Consider the following 20,153-nt stretch of genomic DNA (forward strand, 5'->3'; position numbering starts at 1 on the left):
AGTAGATGTTAGGAGTGTAAAACTTGTAGAAAACGGCACTCATTCTTAAGTTCTTTGCAGAGCCTTCGCTGCATAAGCTGAACCAGTTGTTGCTATGTCACTTACAGCAACAAAAATGGTTTGGTCATATTTGCCTCTCTTAAGCATTCTTCTCATACATCCTTATTTTCACTGGATACAAACCCTGTAAGGCAGTTACAAATTAACCAACCAACCCACACTCTTAAGTTTTGCCACTGTCTGATACCCTGTTTTCTTCTAGAAAAGATTGGGGGTTTTTAGCACAGGGTTTCACTCAGTTGCCCCTTTTTTAGTGTAAATGTGCCACTCTGTCTCTAAATTCGTGCAAGAGAAAACACACTCTTTTCAGGATAACTCACTGCAATTGGAACCTATAAATCTGATGTTTGCAAAAGCTAAGTGCAGCTCAGAATTGTATCAAATCAGTGCACCTATCTAGGAAGTTCTAAATGTCATGGTTGTAAAAAAGCTTAAATATCAGGACCTGTCAAGGCAGCACTTAGGATGCATGGCAGATACAGCTTCCAAATAATAGGATATGTTTTGTCATGATGTGGTGGAAGATTTAGGATATTACTGGTGTTATTAACACAGGAAAAAATCTGGGACAGAAAAGATTGTTTGGAATGGGTGATATTCCTCTTTAAGCTATTTTGGAAAAAAGCCCAAAACACTAGCAATAGTTGTTTATTCTCATGGTTAGGGAACAAAATTGGTTGCTGTCATAAGTGAGCAAAATTTGTTTGAGTAGTTTTTTTATGTCTTAATATTTAGGAAGTGAACCAGTTCACCTAAAAACTGGTGAGAAGCTCCAAGTTGCTTGGGAAAAAATGAGCAAATCTAAGCACAATGGAATAGACCCTGAGGAAATAGTGAAAGAGCATGGCATCGACACCCTGCGTCTTTACATTCTGTTTGCTGCTCCTCCAGAACAAGATATTTTGTGGGATGCTAAAAGTAAGTCAGATTGTTGCTGTAGTTTTCTTCTGGGTTTGTTTCTTTTTTTCTCAATTACTATATTTTAAACACAAAATTAATACAGTTCTTGATGCCCAACATTTGGAAAAAATTAATCAAAAAGTATAATGAACAGGTTTAACTGCTTGTTTCTTTTAAAGGAAAGAGGGTCACAAAGCTGTCACTGAGAGGCAAACTTGCAAGATTATTGCAAGCAGCTTACCTCTTATAAGCTAAAAGAACATAAGAAAACTAATTCTTAAGTTGTACTTTCTTCTTAAAACTTGGAGTTCATTATCTTTTATTTAACAATGATTTATTAACTTGATAAATAAAACTTATTTTTCTTTATAATCAGCTTTTTTCTAACCATATCAGATTACAGATACTCACAATATTTTGTTATTTCCATTTATTAACACACATACAATGGCTTTTGTAAGATAGACTATGAAATAGTTTTCAGAAGAATCTCATTAGAAGATAATCAGAGTTCCTAGTAATTAATATTTCTAGATATGACATTTTTGTGAGCTTGCTTCTTGAATAAGTTAAGAATTGCCCTCCTGTGCACTTATTTACTCCTACCATGCAATTCCTCATCCTGACAGGTCTTAATTTCTTCTGTCTGCTGTGGTTCATACATTTTAATGTAGTCTTATACATCCATTTACATTTCACCTTCCTGTCATATAAGGTTTTAATAAAAAACTCCATTACTGGTTTCAAAAAGTGTAGTTCTTAATTCTTTCATGTCTTAAGTTCTTGCCACTTAGTTCAGCCTGCACTAAACTTTTTTTTCAGTTGTCTTATGTTTTATCTTCATTTGTGCTCCTTTATATATTGTATGCCTTGGTGGAGTGGGCTTTATGAGTTCTCAGCTAGCGTTCTGTTACCACCTACTCCCGACAGTAGACAGCTAGGCATTTGAAAATGTCTCTTAAAAAATGAATCACTTAGAATAAAGCCTTAATAGCTGCATCCCAAACACTACACAGGTACACAGTTTCCTCTGAGGCAGCTAATTTGATGATGCACAATCTTTTTGCTGTATTTCCTGATCTTGAAAATGGAATTATTCAATTACTGTGAGGATAGTGTGTACCAAATTTTAGTTGCAAAGTATATGAGAGCTTGGTGATTATACGTATTGTAAGAATGCTAAGCACATGCAGTTGTAATGCTAGCAAAAATGCATTTAGTCATTCAAGCCAACCTATTTAACACTTGAGAAATACAGAGGAAGATTTTGGCATCATCTCATGTTAATAGTATTGGAAAATGTGAACAAAGTGAAATTTTAGCAGTGGATTTCCAGGGGAGAAGAAAATAGAAAGTTAGGTGAAAAGCATCTCTTAATCTCTTTATTCTTTGTTCTGACTTTGTAATGATGACAAAATTATGAATGTTTAAATTAAAGAATTTAAGGAGGTTGTGTTGGGTTTGACCTTGGACTGGATGTCAGGTACCCACCAAGCTGCTCTCTCACTCCTTGCTTTTCAATTGGACAGGGGGAGAAAAGTACAACTAAAAGCTCTTGGTTTGAGGTAAGGGCGAGGAGACCAGTCAGCATTTGCCGTCATGGATAAAACAGACTTGACTGAGAAATTAATTTAATGTATTACTAACTAAAATTAGAGTAATGAGAAGTAAAACCAAATTTACACCTTCTCCTCATCCCTCCCTTTTTCCTGGGCTCATCTGGCTCTGTCAGACATGGGGGAAGCTCCTAGAAGCATTCCAGAGAAGCCATCCTTGTAGCCCCATACCAAAACTTTGCGACACAAAGCCATTACAGGAATTTTTTTCATTCAGAGAATGGTAAATAGTGGTTCTCAGTGGTCATGATCCTTCTCTTCACTGGATGTGATAGCCTTTGGGTGATTGTCCTTCAGACTAGATTCTTTGTCCTTTTCAGTGGTGGACATCAAGGCATGGTTTCACATCATTCTCTCCTGTGGTGTGAGCAGCCATGGAGTAGGACTGATTCATGGTCAAGGTCAACAGCCTCATAGTCTCCCCATCCCAAATTAAGCTCTTTCAAAAGAGGGTACCAAGGGTCCAAGCCTATACTCATTAGCACAATAGCATCTCTAGCAACAAAAGTATACATACTTGCCAAGATCAAATTTGAAAAGAAACTTCTCAATTTGAGAAAATATGTGTATGCATACTGTGTATATGTTTGTATTCTGCCATGAACTTAAAAAATGAGAGCATGTACACCCCCTTTGTGGAGTCATTAAAACATAAGATGAGCATTCTAACATTGACAAAACACTGGGTAATTTTACAGATTTTAATAAATATTCTATGCTATATATATCTGTTTTAAAGTCATTGCAGAAAAATATTTTTATCTTACTGATTTTTGTCATTAAAGCAACTCAGCAGTACTTGTAAAGACATTTGTAATTGCATAGATATCTTTCATTTAAAATAGAGAGCTTTTCTAAAAAAAAAAATGTTTTGCTCCAGAGTTCTGTTCCTGATTTTCTTTAAAGTTTTGAATTCTTTACTTGTAACTGACATTTGTTTCTGAAATCTTTCATTAATCTCAGCTGATGCCATGCCTGGCGTTCAGAGATGGCAGATGCGCCTCTGGGCACTTGTAACCAAACTTATTGAAGCAAGGACTTCAGAAACCATGCCAAATCCTGAACTTCTGAATAAGAAAGAGAAGGCTGAAGCCAGAAGGATCTGGGAGCAGAAGAATCTGGTGATTTCTGAGGTTAAAAGAAACACTTACATAGGTTCTAAATTACTAAATAAGTTGCTTCACCATATGTTGACTTACAGAGCCAAATCTTTTCCCCAGATGAGTAGCTGATTTTTTTAAGTTAATGATTCTCTATGTAAATAATTTTATCTACCTATAAGTTTTGTGGGACAGAACTTATTTAAATGATGTATGCCTCATTTAAGGAATGAAATGTTATGACATTAAAGTTTTATCACTTTGGGATTCGAGTAACTCCACTTCAGGTAACAAAACTGTAGGTGAGTTCTGTAGGTTACCCTACCAAAAGTTTTCATCTGTTTGCTTCATACTTCATTATCATGCCTGCTGTTTCATATAGAATGAAAAAAAGCCACTGGTGAAAATATATTAGCATAGCCTTGAAAAAAATACTGAAGTTGCTCTTCATCTCTTGTTACATGTTGTCTCCTGCTATGATTAGCATCAATTCAATTATCCAAGACTCAGAAGGAAATATAAATACCTGCAAAATTAACTTCAAGTGTTCTTCTGTGGATAAAAACTTTTGCCATTTTAGACCCTGCTGTGAGGGATCTTCCAGATCATTTAACACACTTTAGAATTCTAATCTTGTAATCTGTGAACAAGTTTTCACCAGTGTAAATTGGTTTAGAAAAGAGAAGGCCTCTTGTAGGGGCAAAGGGAAGGTGTTTTATTAAAGGAAATAAAGGGTGACTAATGCACATTTTTCATACCATTGAGCTTTTTAAATCCTGAAACAGAAGAGAAGCTAATCCATTGAATTTTTATTTGATTTTTATCTTCCCCCTCACACATGTGATTTCACATATGATGTATTTGCATATCAAAGTGAATTTCATATGAGGTAAGATGCACATATTTCACAAATTGAAATTGATTATCAGTAATTGTTTTTCATTTAAAAAGACAGTATTCCAAGTTTGAGAATTTTAATTGATTAATGACAGACCTTTTCTTCTAATACAAGGTAACCGAGTACTTCACAAAGGATCATTTGTTCAATGCAGCTATTTCCCGATTAATGAGCCTCACAAATGTACTTCATGTAAGTATGTGATATTAATGAAGGTATATTTTTTCTCAGACACTGTTCCTGTCAGTCTTTCTACAAAGCAGGAGCTGCCTGAATCATAGGTCCAGCTTTCTGTAAGCCGTTAACTTCATAAACAATATTACTAAGTCAAGAGCATTGTTGAGTTACTCAGTTAAAAAACAGCATGTTCTAGCATCACTGTAATCCTGAAATATAAACAGTTTTGCAGGAGGAGCTTGATGGCATTAGATCCACCAGATTCTGATGTTTATGTCTGCGTCCTGTAATTTGAAGATGATACATTTTATTTAGTTATGTTCTTTGTTCTCTTGATTTTAGCCAAGTTGCCTAGGTAGCTAGGTATAGTAGTACATTATAGAATTACCAAACATACAGATTTTAAAAGGGTTATTCTTTGCAAGGAAAATGACACATAGTCAGTCCTCAAAGACAGCTTACACTGCTGTAAGCTTAAACTTGAGTTTTAAGATTTTTAATTTAGATTATGTTGTTTATCAGCCAGTGGTGATAGTTTAACTATAATAAACTATTATCATTATTTTTGTTACTACTCTTAGACCTGGTTGAGCAGTCCTTCAGGCATTTAATGGTAACCTGATACAGACCAGAAATTAAATATAATTTTGAAAGATTTAGCTTCTTAATTGAAATATCATGTACTTTATGGATTCCAAGGTGCTAATTGGCAAAATCAAGCAATTTAACAAAAAGTCAAGTAGGTTGTGCACAGGTGCTGTACTGAGACAACTTAAGTCTGGCATCCTGTATAGTGTCCGGAAGGTTCTTTATCTCCAGCTCAATGACTCATAGCCATTTGGGGAAAATGCATTGTGGAATGAATGTTAAAAAAAAAATAAAACTCAGTGTCTTACAGGCAGACAGATACTTGAACACTGAGGTATTTCTTGAGCAAAGAAGACAGTGCAGTATCTTTGAAGAATAAGTTTCCGCATAGCATGCTGACACTTTGACTTTTGCTCCCAGTTAAAAGGAGGAAGTGAAGAGGTGGGCAAGGATTAAACACTGGAAGTGGGAAGTAGTTACTACAACTTACTCAAATACAGTTTGCACTATAAGTGATAAGATGCCCTCTGACAACATATGCAGCCAAGCAAATCACTGGTTTTGGGCAATTTTCTAGTTTATGAGAATGTGTGCTCATCACATCAAATAATTCTCTTAAGCTGACATGTATTGACAATTTTTGTGCTGTTTCATTAGAGAGATAGATTACAAAATAATGCAGCAGCTGAATTTGCCATGGAGTGTAATCTCTTACACAGGCAAAGAAAGAAAAAGTTCATCTGATTACTTTTAGCGCTGTATCTTTTCTTTTAAGCTTCCTGTAAGTTAAGTTAAATGGGAAAATGAAGTTCAAATTTTGTCAGTCAAGCTACCTTTTGCCAGAAATTGAACATTTTCTATACTAAAGAAGCCAGACACTTAACTAATGAGAACATAAAACTGTAGTCCACCATGTAGTAAAACATGTAGTCCACCATTCTCAAAGCTTCCTTCAGCTCTAAAACCTCACTTTATCACTAAATTCAGCTTTAGTGAAGCCACTCTATGATCCTGTACAGCTTAACTTTGTCCCAACAAATTCTGTGTTGCATTCAGCACAGTTTGACAGTCACATAAAAGTGCTTCACCTCTTCTCAGATAGCTCTGATTTTGCCTAAGATTGCACATCTAGAAAGGGCAGCACTCAGAGTGACTTTGAGGGTCACTCTTGTCCACATGAATGTGTGTTCAGAGTTCTATGCTAGAGTGGATCTCAAAGGGTTTTCATCAGCTGCTTTTGGATTAGCTTCTAAGTGTTAGAGAGTACTCTATGACCAAGAGTTGTGATTTAAATTCTCCATTTTTCATATGTTTCCAGTTTATTGTGAAATTGCACTCTCCTTAACATAGACATTTATTTTAGGTTTCATTACTGTATTTTCTTCTTAATTAAACTAGGTTTCATTACTGTATTTTCTTCTAAATTAAACTTTTCCCCCCTCCTCAGAATAATAGTTTGTTTCTTTTTCCTTGCTTTTTTGCTCAGCAAGCTCCTCGGCCTCTTGTTCTCCACAGTACAGAATTTGAAGATGCTTTGGCTTCACTCTGCATTATGGTTGCACCTATGGCTCCACACATTGCGTCAGAAATGTGGAAAGGTATTTATAAACTTCATATAGGTGTCCTAGGAGAAAGGACAGGAAATTTGCAAAATTATCTGTAACATGTACGTGTGTTACTTAACTCTGAATTCTTTATCTAGCTTGTCACCTTCTGTCATAATTGTTAAGCAAACTTGAATCTTGCATCATTCCCACATCTCTCTTTTCTGCCTTTGGTTTCCTTTTCCTTGCATACATAGGTGGTTTTCTTGAAACTAGGCAGAGAAAGGGAGATAGAAGAAAAATTCAAGACAAGACTTGCATGAAGAATTCATATGTCAGCTGCTAACTGCTCCTGAATATGGATGGCATTATTAGGAGCTGAACACCAAGACACAAACAGCCCTTTTTAAAATAACTGTGTCAGAGCCTTTGGACTACAAATATTTTCTTTCAGGGATTCAAGCAAAGCATACCATATCAGAGGGCTGGATACTAAAAAGACTAAAGGAGTGTTCTATAAAAGTCCTACTCTTTTAGGATGCTCCAGAGACTGAGGGACACTATGCCGTAAATTAACCTGCCATGGAGAATGGGAATGGTAGACAGGGTTCATTTTCTAAGACCTGTCACAGTTGTATAAGTCTGAATACCAAATGGGCTAAGTTGCGTGGTGCTGATACAGTTAAAGCCTGTGAAATAAGGGATGTGCATGCCAGCATTTAGCAACTGATTTTAAGGTTTATTGGGAAAAGTCCCAAGATGCATGTGGGAAGATAGGAATATATTCTGCATTGTGGCTGTCCACAAACTGCTGTATGGTTTTGGACCTAATGTTAGCTTTTGGATGAGGTTTTAATGGTTTTATTTTCAACAGCCATCCCACAAAAGATCCCAAAAACATCAAGTGTTTGCAGAGCAGTGCTACTAAACTGATGATATTTCAGTGTTGTGCATGGCCCTGTAATGTTTATTGCCAAGGAAAGACTGCTTTTGCTTAAAGCAGTAACAAAGAAGCAGAGCCTATGGAAACAACAAGATATGGTAGGGAGAGTGGGTTGGGTTTTTTGCATGTGTTTTCATTTCCAGTGATTTTAAAATGTCTGAACTGTCTAGAATAAAGAGTGGCATCAGACATGATCCATCTGATCTTATACTATGATGTGCCATCTAATTAAAATAATACTAAATAAAAGTAATTAGCATGACTGTTTTTCACATTGATTGAGATGGAGGCAGAAGAGACCCAGGATAATTACTGACACATACAGTGCCTTCTGAGCTTGGAATTCTAATACATATTAGAAAATACAGAATTATCAGCTATGGTTGATAAAATGACAAAGAGCACTAGGTTGTCTTAATTAACAACTTGTCAGACATGAAGCTTAATCCTGTGGCATTTTGAATGTTAGATAAAGAAGTCTTTTCTTGCTACTAAAATCACTGGAGAGTGAAAATGATAAACATTTTCTGGATCTCCGTCTGATGTAAGAATGAAAAGGAGTAATATAAAATTTGGAAGTACGTTGTCCTCAGCCTCTCTCTGCATTTAAAGATAAAATTTTACTTGTGTGGTGCAAAGACATCTGCAGTGTAATTCAGTGCAGGAATGATAAAAAAACATTGTGTGTTGATTATTGCCTGAAGAATTTTATTATTAAATTTGAAAATTACAGTATCTTTTAGCGTGTTAATCACTGCATTATACTGAAGTTATTAAACAGTTTTATCAGGAGAATGTGCGTGCATTTAACTGTTTCATTGTGGTAAGGACAGAGTATTATTTTGAAATAGCCAACATCTCTCAGTTACATCCTGGGATTGAGATTTTATATTAAAGATTCCCCAAGTTTTGAATTGAACTCTGGTTCCACCAAATCCTGTTGCTCTGCTGATGTAACCAATTTCTCAAACTTTGTTGTATATAAGTGATGATGCTTTGCCGTTTAAATTATTTCAATATGAAAATTAAGGTTTCTAAATACTCTGTTTAGTTTTCTCTGTGCTTTAGTTCTCCAGACTCAGAGAGAATAAGTCTCTCCTTTTGTACCTTGGCTTTGCATCTAAGTATCAGGACAATGCTGCTTCCTCTTTCATAAATTGGTTGGGAAAAGGAGTTTATATATTGTTTGTTCTATAAATTGCACCTACAGCAGTGGACCCCGCTCTTTGATGGAAGCTGCTTGAATGCTGTTCAGTAAGTGCCTCACCTTTCAACAGCTGAACAATAGCAACCCACAATACTTTGTGTGTGAAGAAGTTCTTCTCCTGCTTTAGGGGACGAACAGTTTTTGGTATTTTGGTGTGTCAGCCTGATGGTGTTAATTGTGCAGTGAATGCACTGGTTTATCGCTCAATAACATAAAAAGCAGCCGTAACCCCTCAGTGTGGGAAGAGTTCATCCGGCTGATATCCGGCTGATATATGACAGTTTATGGACACTAACAGGATGAGGAAATCAGTTTCCTTCCTGCAACCTTGTATCTAAGGAATATACAGACGCCCTTTGAGACCTTTTTTTTTTAGTTTGCTTGTAGTAGTACAGTGTTTTGTTGTTCAGACAAGGATATGAAACTGCTTATTGTGAGTTGCTAAATTTTTATTAGAGATGGCACATGAAAGATATGTACACCTTTGATAAATGCATCTTAGGAAATACTGAAATTAAATACAACTTTTTGCATTTTAATGATGTCATTGTCTTAGCAATATTTTTAACTGTAGCTACAATAGCTCTGTTGCAAGACCTTGTCTGTATTCAGCCCTTGCTCAAGAAGGCTTCTGGAAAGAAAGGAGTTAAGTAAAAGCTAATTGATGTTGTACGTTTTAATTGAAAATCTGAATGTAGAAATCCCCATTCTCAAATCCAGTCAGAAACATGTTTTGGAGTTTAAAAATATTTTTTTCTCCAAGAGTAATAATGTAAAAGGAAGGAGAGCAAGTATTTCAAGTGGAGGAAAACAGATTGTTTTAAGAAGGTTTGAAGGATGTGTGTGGAGTTTGCTGGACTGCAATCACATCGTAAAGTTAGCTTACAGTAACCCAGGCTTTTCACATCTTACTTCTATACTATACCAGTGGTATAATACAGCTTTTCTCAAAGCTGTCTGGAAACAGCTGTTACTGTTTCTTTGAGGCTGCAGATTGCTTCATATATGACTGACAGACATATTCTTCCTGAGCTGCAGAAAGGTATTTCAGATATGTGACTTGCCCAAATCTGTCAAATAGGAAGATTAATTAAATAGTAAAAAGTTTATCAAAAACAAAGTAGCATGGTAACAATGCCAGAAAGAGTCTGCAAGGACAAGTAGATACTCACCCAAAATGTCTCTCCATTTGCCCTTACGCACTCCTGAGTTTTTTGAAAAGTGTTCCTGCTTTGTCTGCTAGTGTGGTGGATTTTATTTAACACACATTTCTGTTGTTTCAATTTCACTAAATCCAAAAATTAGCAGTGTTTGGATATCCACTCTCAGAGTCATCTTATTTCCCCCCCCTCTGATCTTCTTATATTTTCTGCTTGAAAATCTCTAGTCCTAGACTCTGATACTGCCATTGTTTCTGACGCTTTCATTAGTTGCCTTTTATCACCCATTAAGACTTCCATCTTCATTTCCGTCTGTGCTTTAACCTCTCTGTTCCAAAGCTTCTCACAAGCCTGCTCTTTTTCAATTTACTTCATAATCACAACTTTTCCTCCAACCTACATAATTTTGTATCTAAGTAGCTGCACAATTACTGGAATTTTACAGATAATTTTCCCAGTTGTTTTTTTTTTCTGTAAGACTAGAGTTACCTTGCTGTCCCTAACACCTTGCTGATACATGATTGCTCCCATGTCTTCCTTCTTAAATCTCTTCAAAATAAGAATCTGCTCTTCCCTGTCAAATAGCACCTCAGGGGAAGTATTATGCTTATGAAATAGTCCTGTAATGCTAGTAAAACATTGCCATGAGCTGAAAAGTTGTTAGACTGGTCCTATCCCCTCTTTCTCTCAACTCACTGATTTACAGTACTGTAGTACTCATTTAACTTGATGTTTTAAAATGGGTTCTAATGCTGTGAGTTACTGATTAAGGAAACCTTGCTCTAACATTAGCTTGCTAGTCAGTAGAAGTCCGCTGAAGTAGATCCAATAGCAAGACCTGGGCTTCAGATTGAGCACAAGTACTGTCTTTGATTTGTCTTGTACAGATGGATACATATAAGTAAAAAGCTTACAGTAAGTAAAAATATACTCAGCTTTCTGTCCTGCATCTCCAAGAGAATCTATAGCCATAAAAGCAAAACACAGCAAAAAGTGTAATGGAAAATGCACACCACTTCATAAAATGCACTTCACTGAGTGCTTTCCAGTATAGTAAGACAATAAAATAGGTTTTTCATGTTTTAACAATCAAAGTTTCAGAAATGGTCCACTTTTAATATATCAAACAGTGTTTTATTCTAGTGTCTCAGAATTGAGTGGTAAGGCTAGATAAGGGCTCTCTCTAGGTCCTCACAAGTGGACCATCACCATTCTGGATCAGGGTGAAGTTTCTGGTTTAGTGTGTTGAATTTAGAAAATACAAACCAAATCATGATGTTTTCTGCGTTCTACAGCTTACAAAATGTGAATTAAGGCTGGAAGCCAAACAGGCAACATAACTAAAACCTACATTTTGGTTTCCTGTCAAACTGTTTTCTTAAACTAGTTCTGTTGACTTTTCTACTCTCTTTTTCTATGGATGAGCTCATAGCTCATTTTGTAGCAAGACAGTGGGCTAACTCACGCTGTACTTCAGAATACATTTTAATTCTTTTATATTAGTAGGTTTATTAGGACTAACAGTCTCCACAAGGATTAAAAGTGACCCTGGTTTTGCTTTTGTGGATAGAAACTCTTGTATCAGAAAGTGGGTTTTAAATAGTTTGAAGAATTCTCTACAATATTAAAATAAAGTGGCCAGTGTGCATGCTTCTTCCACAAGGCATGTGATCAGCTGGAAAGAAATGAGGTCATCTGGATATTCAAAAGCCAAAAAGGAAATAATCTAACAGCTGTTTTCTTTACAATCAATGTGATAATGAATCATCAATATGAAGATACTTTTTTTCTGCTTGAGTTCGTATCTTTTGCTCTCTCAGTTTCTAAGCTTACTGTTGCAAAAGAAAAAGCAATACACAAAATCAGAGCCACTGAACTGTTTTAATAAATTATTTGCCTAACAAATAATTGTTGTCATTAGGAAATATGTGTGTTCTTGCTTGCCATTTGAAATAGCCTCCATTGGTCCTCCCCACTGTCCCTCTCTGAGTCATTCAGCAAATAGCACAGCTGTGTGTCATTTTACCAAAGCACTTTGTTTTAAAAAGCACTGACAAAAATGTGGTGGATTTTTCTGGGGGAAGTTGCATGCTCTTTATGCCCCTGTTTGCTGTTACTCACCGTATTAGTCTAAACAATCCAGTGAGCTGGACTGATGGATGCACTGTGCGTGGGTTGGGTGTGTGCCTATGGCTGCTGTCATGCTGATTTGAACAGCTTCAGTGCCTCACCAGTGAGTCTTGTGTTGATAGGTTTTCTTAATGCTTTTGTTGGAGTTTCCCTAAACCAGATAAGATTTCGCATACATTTTGCAGTTCTGAATGAAGCATGTGTTTATAAAAAGTTTTAGTTTGTGCTCTTATTCATATGCAGAGAATACTTTTAATTTAAAAATCCCCTGGCTCTGTGAGAATCACTAGAGCAATCATCATCAATATTGATCATATTTGACAGCATCTTGTTAAATGAAATCTTTGTGTTTTGTCATACAGCTGCAGTAAACAACAACATAAATCCCACTCAGGAGCTTCTATTCAGTTATTCAGAAAGCAGCTTAAGAATAACTTGCATCCTATTCTCCTATTACTTAAACAAATCAGAAATTAATTTTCTTGGGAAGACCATAGCCAGTTTACTAAAAGATCACTTATAGCCGTTTTAGAAATCTCAAAAAATAAAATAAAGGATAAAATATTTCAGATGTAAAAATTGTAAGAAAGAGAGCAAGCTGTGCAAGGCATTCCTTTGTATCACCTCTAAAAAGGTGAGAAAAAATACTTCACAAAGTAGAGAAAATCTTGCAAGTAGCTTGACTTGCAAATTTAGAAACTACTCAACATATTATAGGTGGTAAAATAAGTCATAATTGTTTATCATTCTCAGTTGTTATTAAAATTCTAATCAAATTAGTGGCATTACTGAAAGTAAATGCAATATTATGGTTGACTTTTATAAGAAGAGGTCAGCTTGTGTTGCAGTATTACAATTTAAAATAATAAGCAGTGGTTTTCTGTTCTCTTGGCAAAGTTATAGAGTGTTAATTTAAATCTAAAGTGTGCCCACATTGTTAATATCCTTACTCATAGTATAAAAAAAATGCTTCAAAGATGTATATCTTTCTCATTATAATGTGCTGTATGCTAATCTAAACAATGTTATTTCCTCCTATGGAACTTGCTTTTAAAGTCAACCTTATCCTGATCTACTTTGTCAAACAAATTCCAGAGACCAAATATTCTGGTTATCATACAGATGAATGTTTTACTGTTTTCATTTTCCAGGTTTGGCACATATGCAGAATAAACTTTGTACTCATCATCACTGGGATGTTGATGTTCTGCATCAGTCCTGGCCCAAAGTAGACCCAGATTACCTTCAGCCATCAGATGTTGTGGAGATGTCTGTACTGGTAAGGGCATTTTACTTTCAGTAGTAATGTGTTATGAGCCCAGAGGATGATGGAATTTCTTCTCTTGTGGAAGTCAGTTCCCATAGTAGATGGCTCAGTGAAAGTTCAAAATAGAAGCTGCTATTACAGTTGTGCTGAGTAATTAAAAAGGTTTCCTAAACAAAAAGATGTAGTGGGTCTGGAAGAGAGATGCCCTAAATATAAACCTTTCAGAGTGACTTCCATATTAGTACCTGTGGAGATTTGACCAATGAACAGCCACGGGCGAGACTGATACTGTCAAAACTAGGATCAAAATACAGGCCCAGATTTTTTGCCTGAGAGTTCATTTATTAACTCAGCCCTGTACAAAAATGTATTATTACGTGATATTTCTTATAGTACCAGTAGTGCTATGGTTCCCTAACAGAACAGATCATAAACTGGGTTAAGTTGTGATTTTTGCCAAATGATGTTTCCCATCTGCCTTGAATTTCTGGCACGTGTCAGGAGAGTGCATTGCAGGAATGGGGTTGAGAAAACCAACTATCTTTGGAAATGTTATAACTTCCAATTTCTCTTTCATCTCCAACCCCTTTGTGGCCCATGGAAATAGCTGGCTGTTCAGCTGAAGAGTGTACATGTAACTACCTTTAGTTAACCTTCAGTTTTCCAACATATGCACGGTGTCATTTACTGTCTTCTTTCCTATGGCTGTAGTTCAGGATGCTCCCAGGCATCATAAGGCTTGGTCATTAGACAGAACACAGAGGGAATGAATGCCTGGAGCCAAAGGCGTGGGATCCCTAAGCAGTATCTCAGCTCTTCCACTGACTGACTCCTGCTCCACCTGCCTTCAAGTTCCTCATGCTCAGGCATTGTGATAGTCTGTAATTAACTTAGTTGCATACTACTAGATCCACAGGACTCCTGCCTTTTTCACTCTTCCCCAAAGGATAATCTTTAATGCAAGCATTCTAAACTTTAATGTTCTAAATTAAATTCAATGCTTCAACTTAAACACTTTCTCTGGTTCTGGACATTGAATGAAATGGAGCCTATAGAAGAATTGCCTTTTGGTCATGTAAAACATGTGTAAAACGAACAGAAGCAATGCATTTTGGTTGTATTTTTTTTTTCTGTTTGCCCCTTCTAGGAAGGGAACAAAGCAGTCGGTTCATTTTTTTGTTGAGCTGAGTGTTTTGATGAGGGAAGAGATTGGTTGAATTTAGGGGAAGCCATGTTGCTGTAGATTTCCTTAATCAAAGTATCTTTGCAAATAATTTCATATCTTGCCCGATCTCTCTGTCAGTTTATTTGAACAGAATGAGAAATACTGATAAAACACTAGTTTTTCCAACCTTAAACATACACACTTAACAAAGACCAAGGAGTATGTCTTTTTGAAGGAAATTTTCAACTGTAATCTTTCCAAACCAAGGTTAAGGACTCTATTGCCAGCTGGTGTAAATAGGAAACTTAGCCTAATAGTCACTGTGGCTGAATTGCTTTATTCCTCTTTCTTGCCCTCTCTTTCTTCTTTAAGTGATAAGCACTTGGTTCTAACAGTAAAAATCTTCAGTGAGGTATGATCACTTCTCTCAAGCTCAAAATAAGCCTTCACATCCAAGCACAGCAAGCAAACATCTTGAATTCCAGTGTTCAGTTTATAAGGAAGTCATGAATGAGAAATTGTGTAATTATAGAAACGTCTTTGCCATTGTGGTTAAAGCAAACATGTTATTAAATATATCTTTGAAATAACAACTTCAGCAACAGAGGGAGGACTCTGGACACAGTGTTTTTAAGATTGCACAAGACTACCAAACCTGAAAATGCCTATACATTTCACTGATATTTTTCTACTGACATGAAAATTTCTTTCTTATAAACAAGAAAAAAGATTAATTTTGCTTTTCCTGGTTGACTGTCAAAGCCATAGCCTTGTGTAGCAGTCTTGTTGTAATGAGAGAAAAAACAACCCCTGGGTTCTCAGTCATATATTCCTGGAATAATATGATGTACGTGAACACCTTGCTTCTGAGAAAGCAAGAGACTGGAAGACCAGAGACAGTTGCTTTTTTGAGCTGAGAATAATTCTTAAAAATACTGCCTACAGAGTGTGCCTGACTTTCTACTGTAAGGCAAAAGGTAAATATGGGGGAGCAGGGAATGTGAATGTGCACAGAGTGTGGGAAGTCTTGTGGACACTGAAGGTTTTGTATGGCTGCGAAAATAAATTGCCCTCATTAAACGAGAAACACTCACCATACAGAGGAGCTAGTTAGTTGCAAAGAGTCAGTGTCTCTTCACAAGGCTGTACAGTCAAACCAAGTTTTTGGGCCACACCCCTATTCTTCTTATGCCTTCAGATTGCTTCAGGCTGCCAGGGATTTGTCTGCTGAGACATTCTGGGTTTATTTCTCTTCACACAAAATACTTCATTATTTCCTGTCTGTGCTGGAGTTATGTCTTTCCATATTTAACCCAAAGCAACAAAAGCAACCAACTCACTTCACTATCTTTGGCTGAAGCAATACAAACTGCCAACAAGAAAGACATTTAAATTCAATGGCTATGCACAGTATCTGTTACTCTAAATATTATTGCAAAGTTGAATATTTTTAATAATGCTGTATACTATAAATGCTCTGAAAAATATGGCCTGAATGTAGTGTGCATTTCATCGTATAAACACGTTTCTGACTAGCATTCCTCACATTTTCTAGGTAGTGCAGAACAGTTAGCAGATGTGGTCTTATAACTGATGTTTTTAGAAATTAAAAAAAAAATTGGTGTCATTTTCCTTGCTTTGGCATATGAGGAGGGCCTAAGAGTGCACAGATATTTATTTTCTTTCTAAATTCTCAGAAGGATTATGCATCAATGGTAAAAAAATATTTGAGTTGAATTAAAAATTCTTCTCTGCAGCCTCAAGGTGCTTATTTTTCAGTCTTTTGTGATTTCATTTCAACTTTTACAACTTCTGTAGTTACCACTAGCTCCCTATAGATCTGGAATAGCATAGAATGTTAAATGTTTTGTTTTTAAAAAAAGGGGAAAAAAAAAACAAAAAAAAACAAGACTCCTGTATTTCTCCTCTTGCAGTTTGCCATAGTTTTTCAGAGAAGCAAGGCTGCCAGTTTTCTTGTGCTGGCACTTTTACCTGGAAATGCCAAGGGTTATTCTGGTGTAGTGAAATAGAGACAGAGAGATGGAGGAAGAGCAGAAGGCATTTCTCCTGCTGAACCCTGGACTAAAAGGATATGTGAATATGATGCTTGTTACACACAGCATGTGATGAAATCTGCAGCTGCCTGTTTTAAGAATAGTGTTAAAATGCTTCATGATACCTACAATATAATGAAAGCTATGCTCAAACACATAGTGAAATCATAACTAATCAGCTGTTTGATAAGAGTTTTGGTCCCAGCTCAGAGCATAGCGTGGGAAGATCAGGAGACATGCTGTGGGAAGGTGGAGATGTGCTGTGGGAAGGTACACAGTGCCAGGTCACCCAGGCTTTTCGACCTTTCTAGGAAAACACAACCACTAGCAGTCATTTAATTACCACGTTGATTTAGACTGCTTGGCTTTTCTGTTGAAAACAGCACCAAATAGGCTAGTTGTGGAAAATTTCCCCCTGCCAACATCCATCCACTGGGACATATTAATTTGCATGATGGAGGACAGTGAATGACATTTTAACTAAGCAGGCATAGCTTTGAACTGCAGGCTGCGTGTCCTAGCAGCAAGCTGAGAAGCTTGCTTTGTATTCCCACTAAAACTGTATCTGTTTGGATTTTACTGTTTTCATTTTCATGTGGAATGTATTTCTTCTCTGAAGTGTCCCGTCAAAAATTTTTCACAAAAGTTTTAAAAATTAACTCCTATGTGTTTTTCAAGGATTTTACTTTACACCAGGTACTAAAGGCAAAGTTTAACACAGCACTTTACACCAGGTACTAAAGGCAAAGTTTAACACAGCCAGCCTTTTATGATGCCACATCATGGATGTGTGTAGGAGTAGTTAAAAGCCTACCGATATTATCACTGCAAATTATTGTCAAGACTAGTCAAAAAACAGAAGTGGCTCATCCTTGCTGCATTTGAGACTTCATGTTGTTCCTTAAAAATCTGTCCAAACTTCCTGTCTTGGAGAATTGCACAAACTATTTTATTTTCAATAAAATAAAATACAAACTAGGTAAGTGAACTAGGTCTTTCTCATTTTTCGTATGTTACATACAGATATCCTGGATAAAATCCAGATGGAAACCAAGTAGTGTACATTTTTATGTCCAGACTGCATGAAGCAATGTCTGTTTCTTTTAGAAAATTGAAATCTCCTTGAAATTTTGTTTAGGGGTCAGAGATCTACAGTACCTACACAGACTATTATGAAAGTAATGTGATCAACTTCATTTAAAAATTAAAATTATTTCATTTTCTAAAATGTGTGGTTTACATTCTTCTCATTAAGCCACTGAAAATAGACCATAAATCTGAAGCTTTTGTAATAATTAATTTTATGCTAGCACCGGAAAGGTAGTCGGGCTCTGTAGTCTGTCTCCATTATCTACTCTTACTGGATGACAGAAAGGATTTATAAAACCATTTCATGAATTAAAGTGATTTCCACCAAAGGACTTACTCTGTTTTACTTACATGATTCTGCCTCACCGAAGCAAAACCAGTGTGGAAGCTGCTCTGAAAACCAGCCACACAGAGGAAAATGTTAGTTAGTGAGTAGTTGACGTCTTTGTGGTCAGTATTGGATTAATGAGCCATGGGTTGCATGCAACACATAACAATAACTGCAACATACACTAAGTTAAAGCCTATTTTTCTAAAAATAATAAATCTTCCATTTGAATCTCTGCAAGACATTGCTTAGCTGTAAAGAATCCAGATTGCTGCCCAGAAGTATTTACAAACCAAGACTGCCACCAGACATTTTATGCAGCTTGTGTGGCTGTCATGTTTTTAAAATTAAAAGATCACTGCATTGCACAGTCAGGTGCTGCTTGCTGTCTTCAAAACTGAGACTTCCTGTGGCCACTTCTCCAATTTTTTCTGAGTATCATGAGTCGGGGTTTTATCTTATGGTGGACAGGAGATAGGAAGAACTTTATCCTCTTCTTTAGAAAGTGTGAGTTTGGAAAGGAAAGTTTATTCCACTTTCCCCCTTTCCTTTTGTAAAAAGATGGATTGGATACAGGAAATTAAATTTTAGGAAACTGTCTAATTAAACTTCTGTTTTATTTTGTTTTCATGTCTCTTTTTCAGATCAATAACAAAGTTTGCGGCAAAGTTTTTGTGCCTCAGCAAGCAGCCCGCAATTTAGAAGAAGTCCACGAGCTCGTTCTTCAAAGTGAACTTGGAGTCAAGCATCTCCAGGGACGAGCCATTAAAAAGGCCTTTCTGTCTCCCAGAACCGCCCTAATCAATTTCTTAGTGCAGGAATAGTAAACTCTCTGCTGGGCTGTAAAAGGGAACTGGAATCTTTTGAGGTGGAAACCAATGTGAACACAGTTATGGTTATTTCACTTCATGTGAAGGTGAGAAAGAAATCTTATTAAAATCAGGTTGCTGCTAAATTTTCCTTTCCATGTGGAGAAATGTGCAGAATTAAAGTTTCTTATTGAGTCATGGTAAGATGCTGCTTGTCCATTTTTTTGGGGAGAATGAGAAGGAAGTGCAGAAAAGCTAAACAATTGTAACAGAGTGTAACTGAAGAAAGTGCATGGGACTTAGTGTCAGCCTCGGGAATATATCCTGTTGGAAAGTTGGCTTGGCTAATTGCAGGTACTTAAATGTGTTTCCAGGACTAAACCACTGTCCTGAGTATGTGCTACCCTAAATGTTAGGTGTGCTTTGCTCCCTGTACCTCATGTTTGGGTACCCTACCATTAACTAGCATTTAAAGTTTTAAGGAAACCCTACAAAGTACTACAGACTGTTAATTTAAAAAATCTTTTTTTTTGTGCTGACTGATGGCCTTGGGCACAGCAGGTAGCTAGAATGGGGTGGTTTGATACATTTCACATACATTTCAGAGCCAAGCCAAGAAAAATATCAGATTATTTAGCCAAACCCTGCCTTAGGCAGGGTTCTCCTTCGTAGCTGATGTATTTGTGTTGAACATTCATGAGAGGTGCAACTTTAGCAAAGTACTGATGGTTGTTTCTGTGTGGAACAGGATGGAAGTTACTTCCTATGCTTGAGCCATCTGAGAGACTTTCAGGGCATTCAAGAGAGGGATCGGTCAGCTGCTAGAAATGCAGTGGAGGAAGGCAGACGGTGCTTTTTGTCTCTGTTGGATCTTGTAGTGCCTAGATTGTAAAACTAGAATTGAATTTTTTTTTTTCTGAGGGGTTCATGTAGTGAAAATACTCATCATGTTTCTAAAAATCAGTCAGACATTCATAAAACATAAAGCCGTTCTTTTACCTGATTCCAACCAGGTTATCCGTATGCTGCATTGCTGATATATCCACATGGAAATATTGTGTTCAGCAAATGCTTGAAAAATAGTTTCCAAGGAAACAATTGCGAAGTTCATTGTGAAA

The 20,153-nt window shown here is 36.5% G+C and overlaps 1 protein-coding gene across 1 annotated transcript in view; it reads left to right on the top strand.

Moving 5' to 3' along the window:
- LARS2 (leucyl-tRNA synthetase 2, mitochondrial) overlaps positions 1-19,239 on the top strand; it is an 82,813-nt gene extending 63,574 nt beyond the window's left edge. Inside the window, exons 16-21 of the mRNA XM_062509604.1 lie at positions 796-978; positions 3,540-3,709; positions 4,689-4,766; positions 6,826-6,937; positions 13,475-13,602; positions 18,871-19,239. Of these exons, the coding sequence (XP_062365588.1) occupies positions 796-978; positions 3,540-3,709; positions 4,689-4,766; positions 6,826-6,937; positions 13,475-13,602; positions 18,871-19,050 (851 nt within the window). The 3' untranslated portion in view covers positions 19,051-19,239. The remainder of the gene's footprint in view (positions 1-795; positions 979-3,539; positions 3,710-4,688; positions 4,767-6,825; positions 6,938-13,474; positions 13,603-18,870) is intronic.
- Positions 19,240-20,153: the final 914 nt, after the last annotated feature.

This window comes from Cinclus cinclus, chromosome 1 (genome assembly GCF_963662255.1).
Source record: "Cinclus cinclus chromosome 1, bCinCin1.1, whole genome shotgun sequence".
Lineage (NCBI taxonomy): Eukaryota > Metazoa > Chordata > Aves > Passeriformes > Cinclidae > Cinclus > Cinclus cinclus.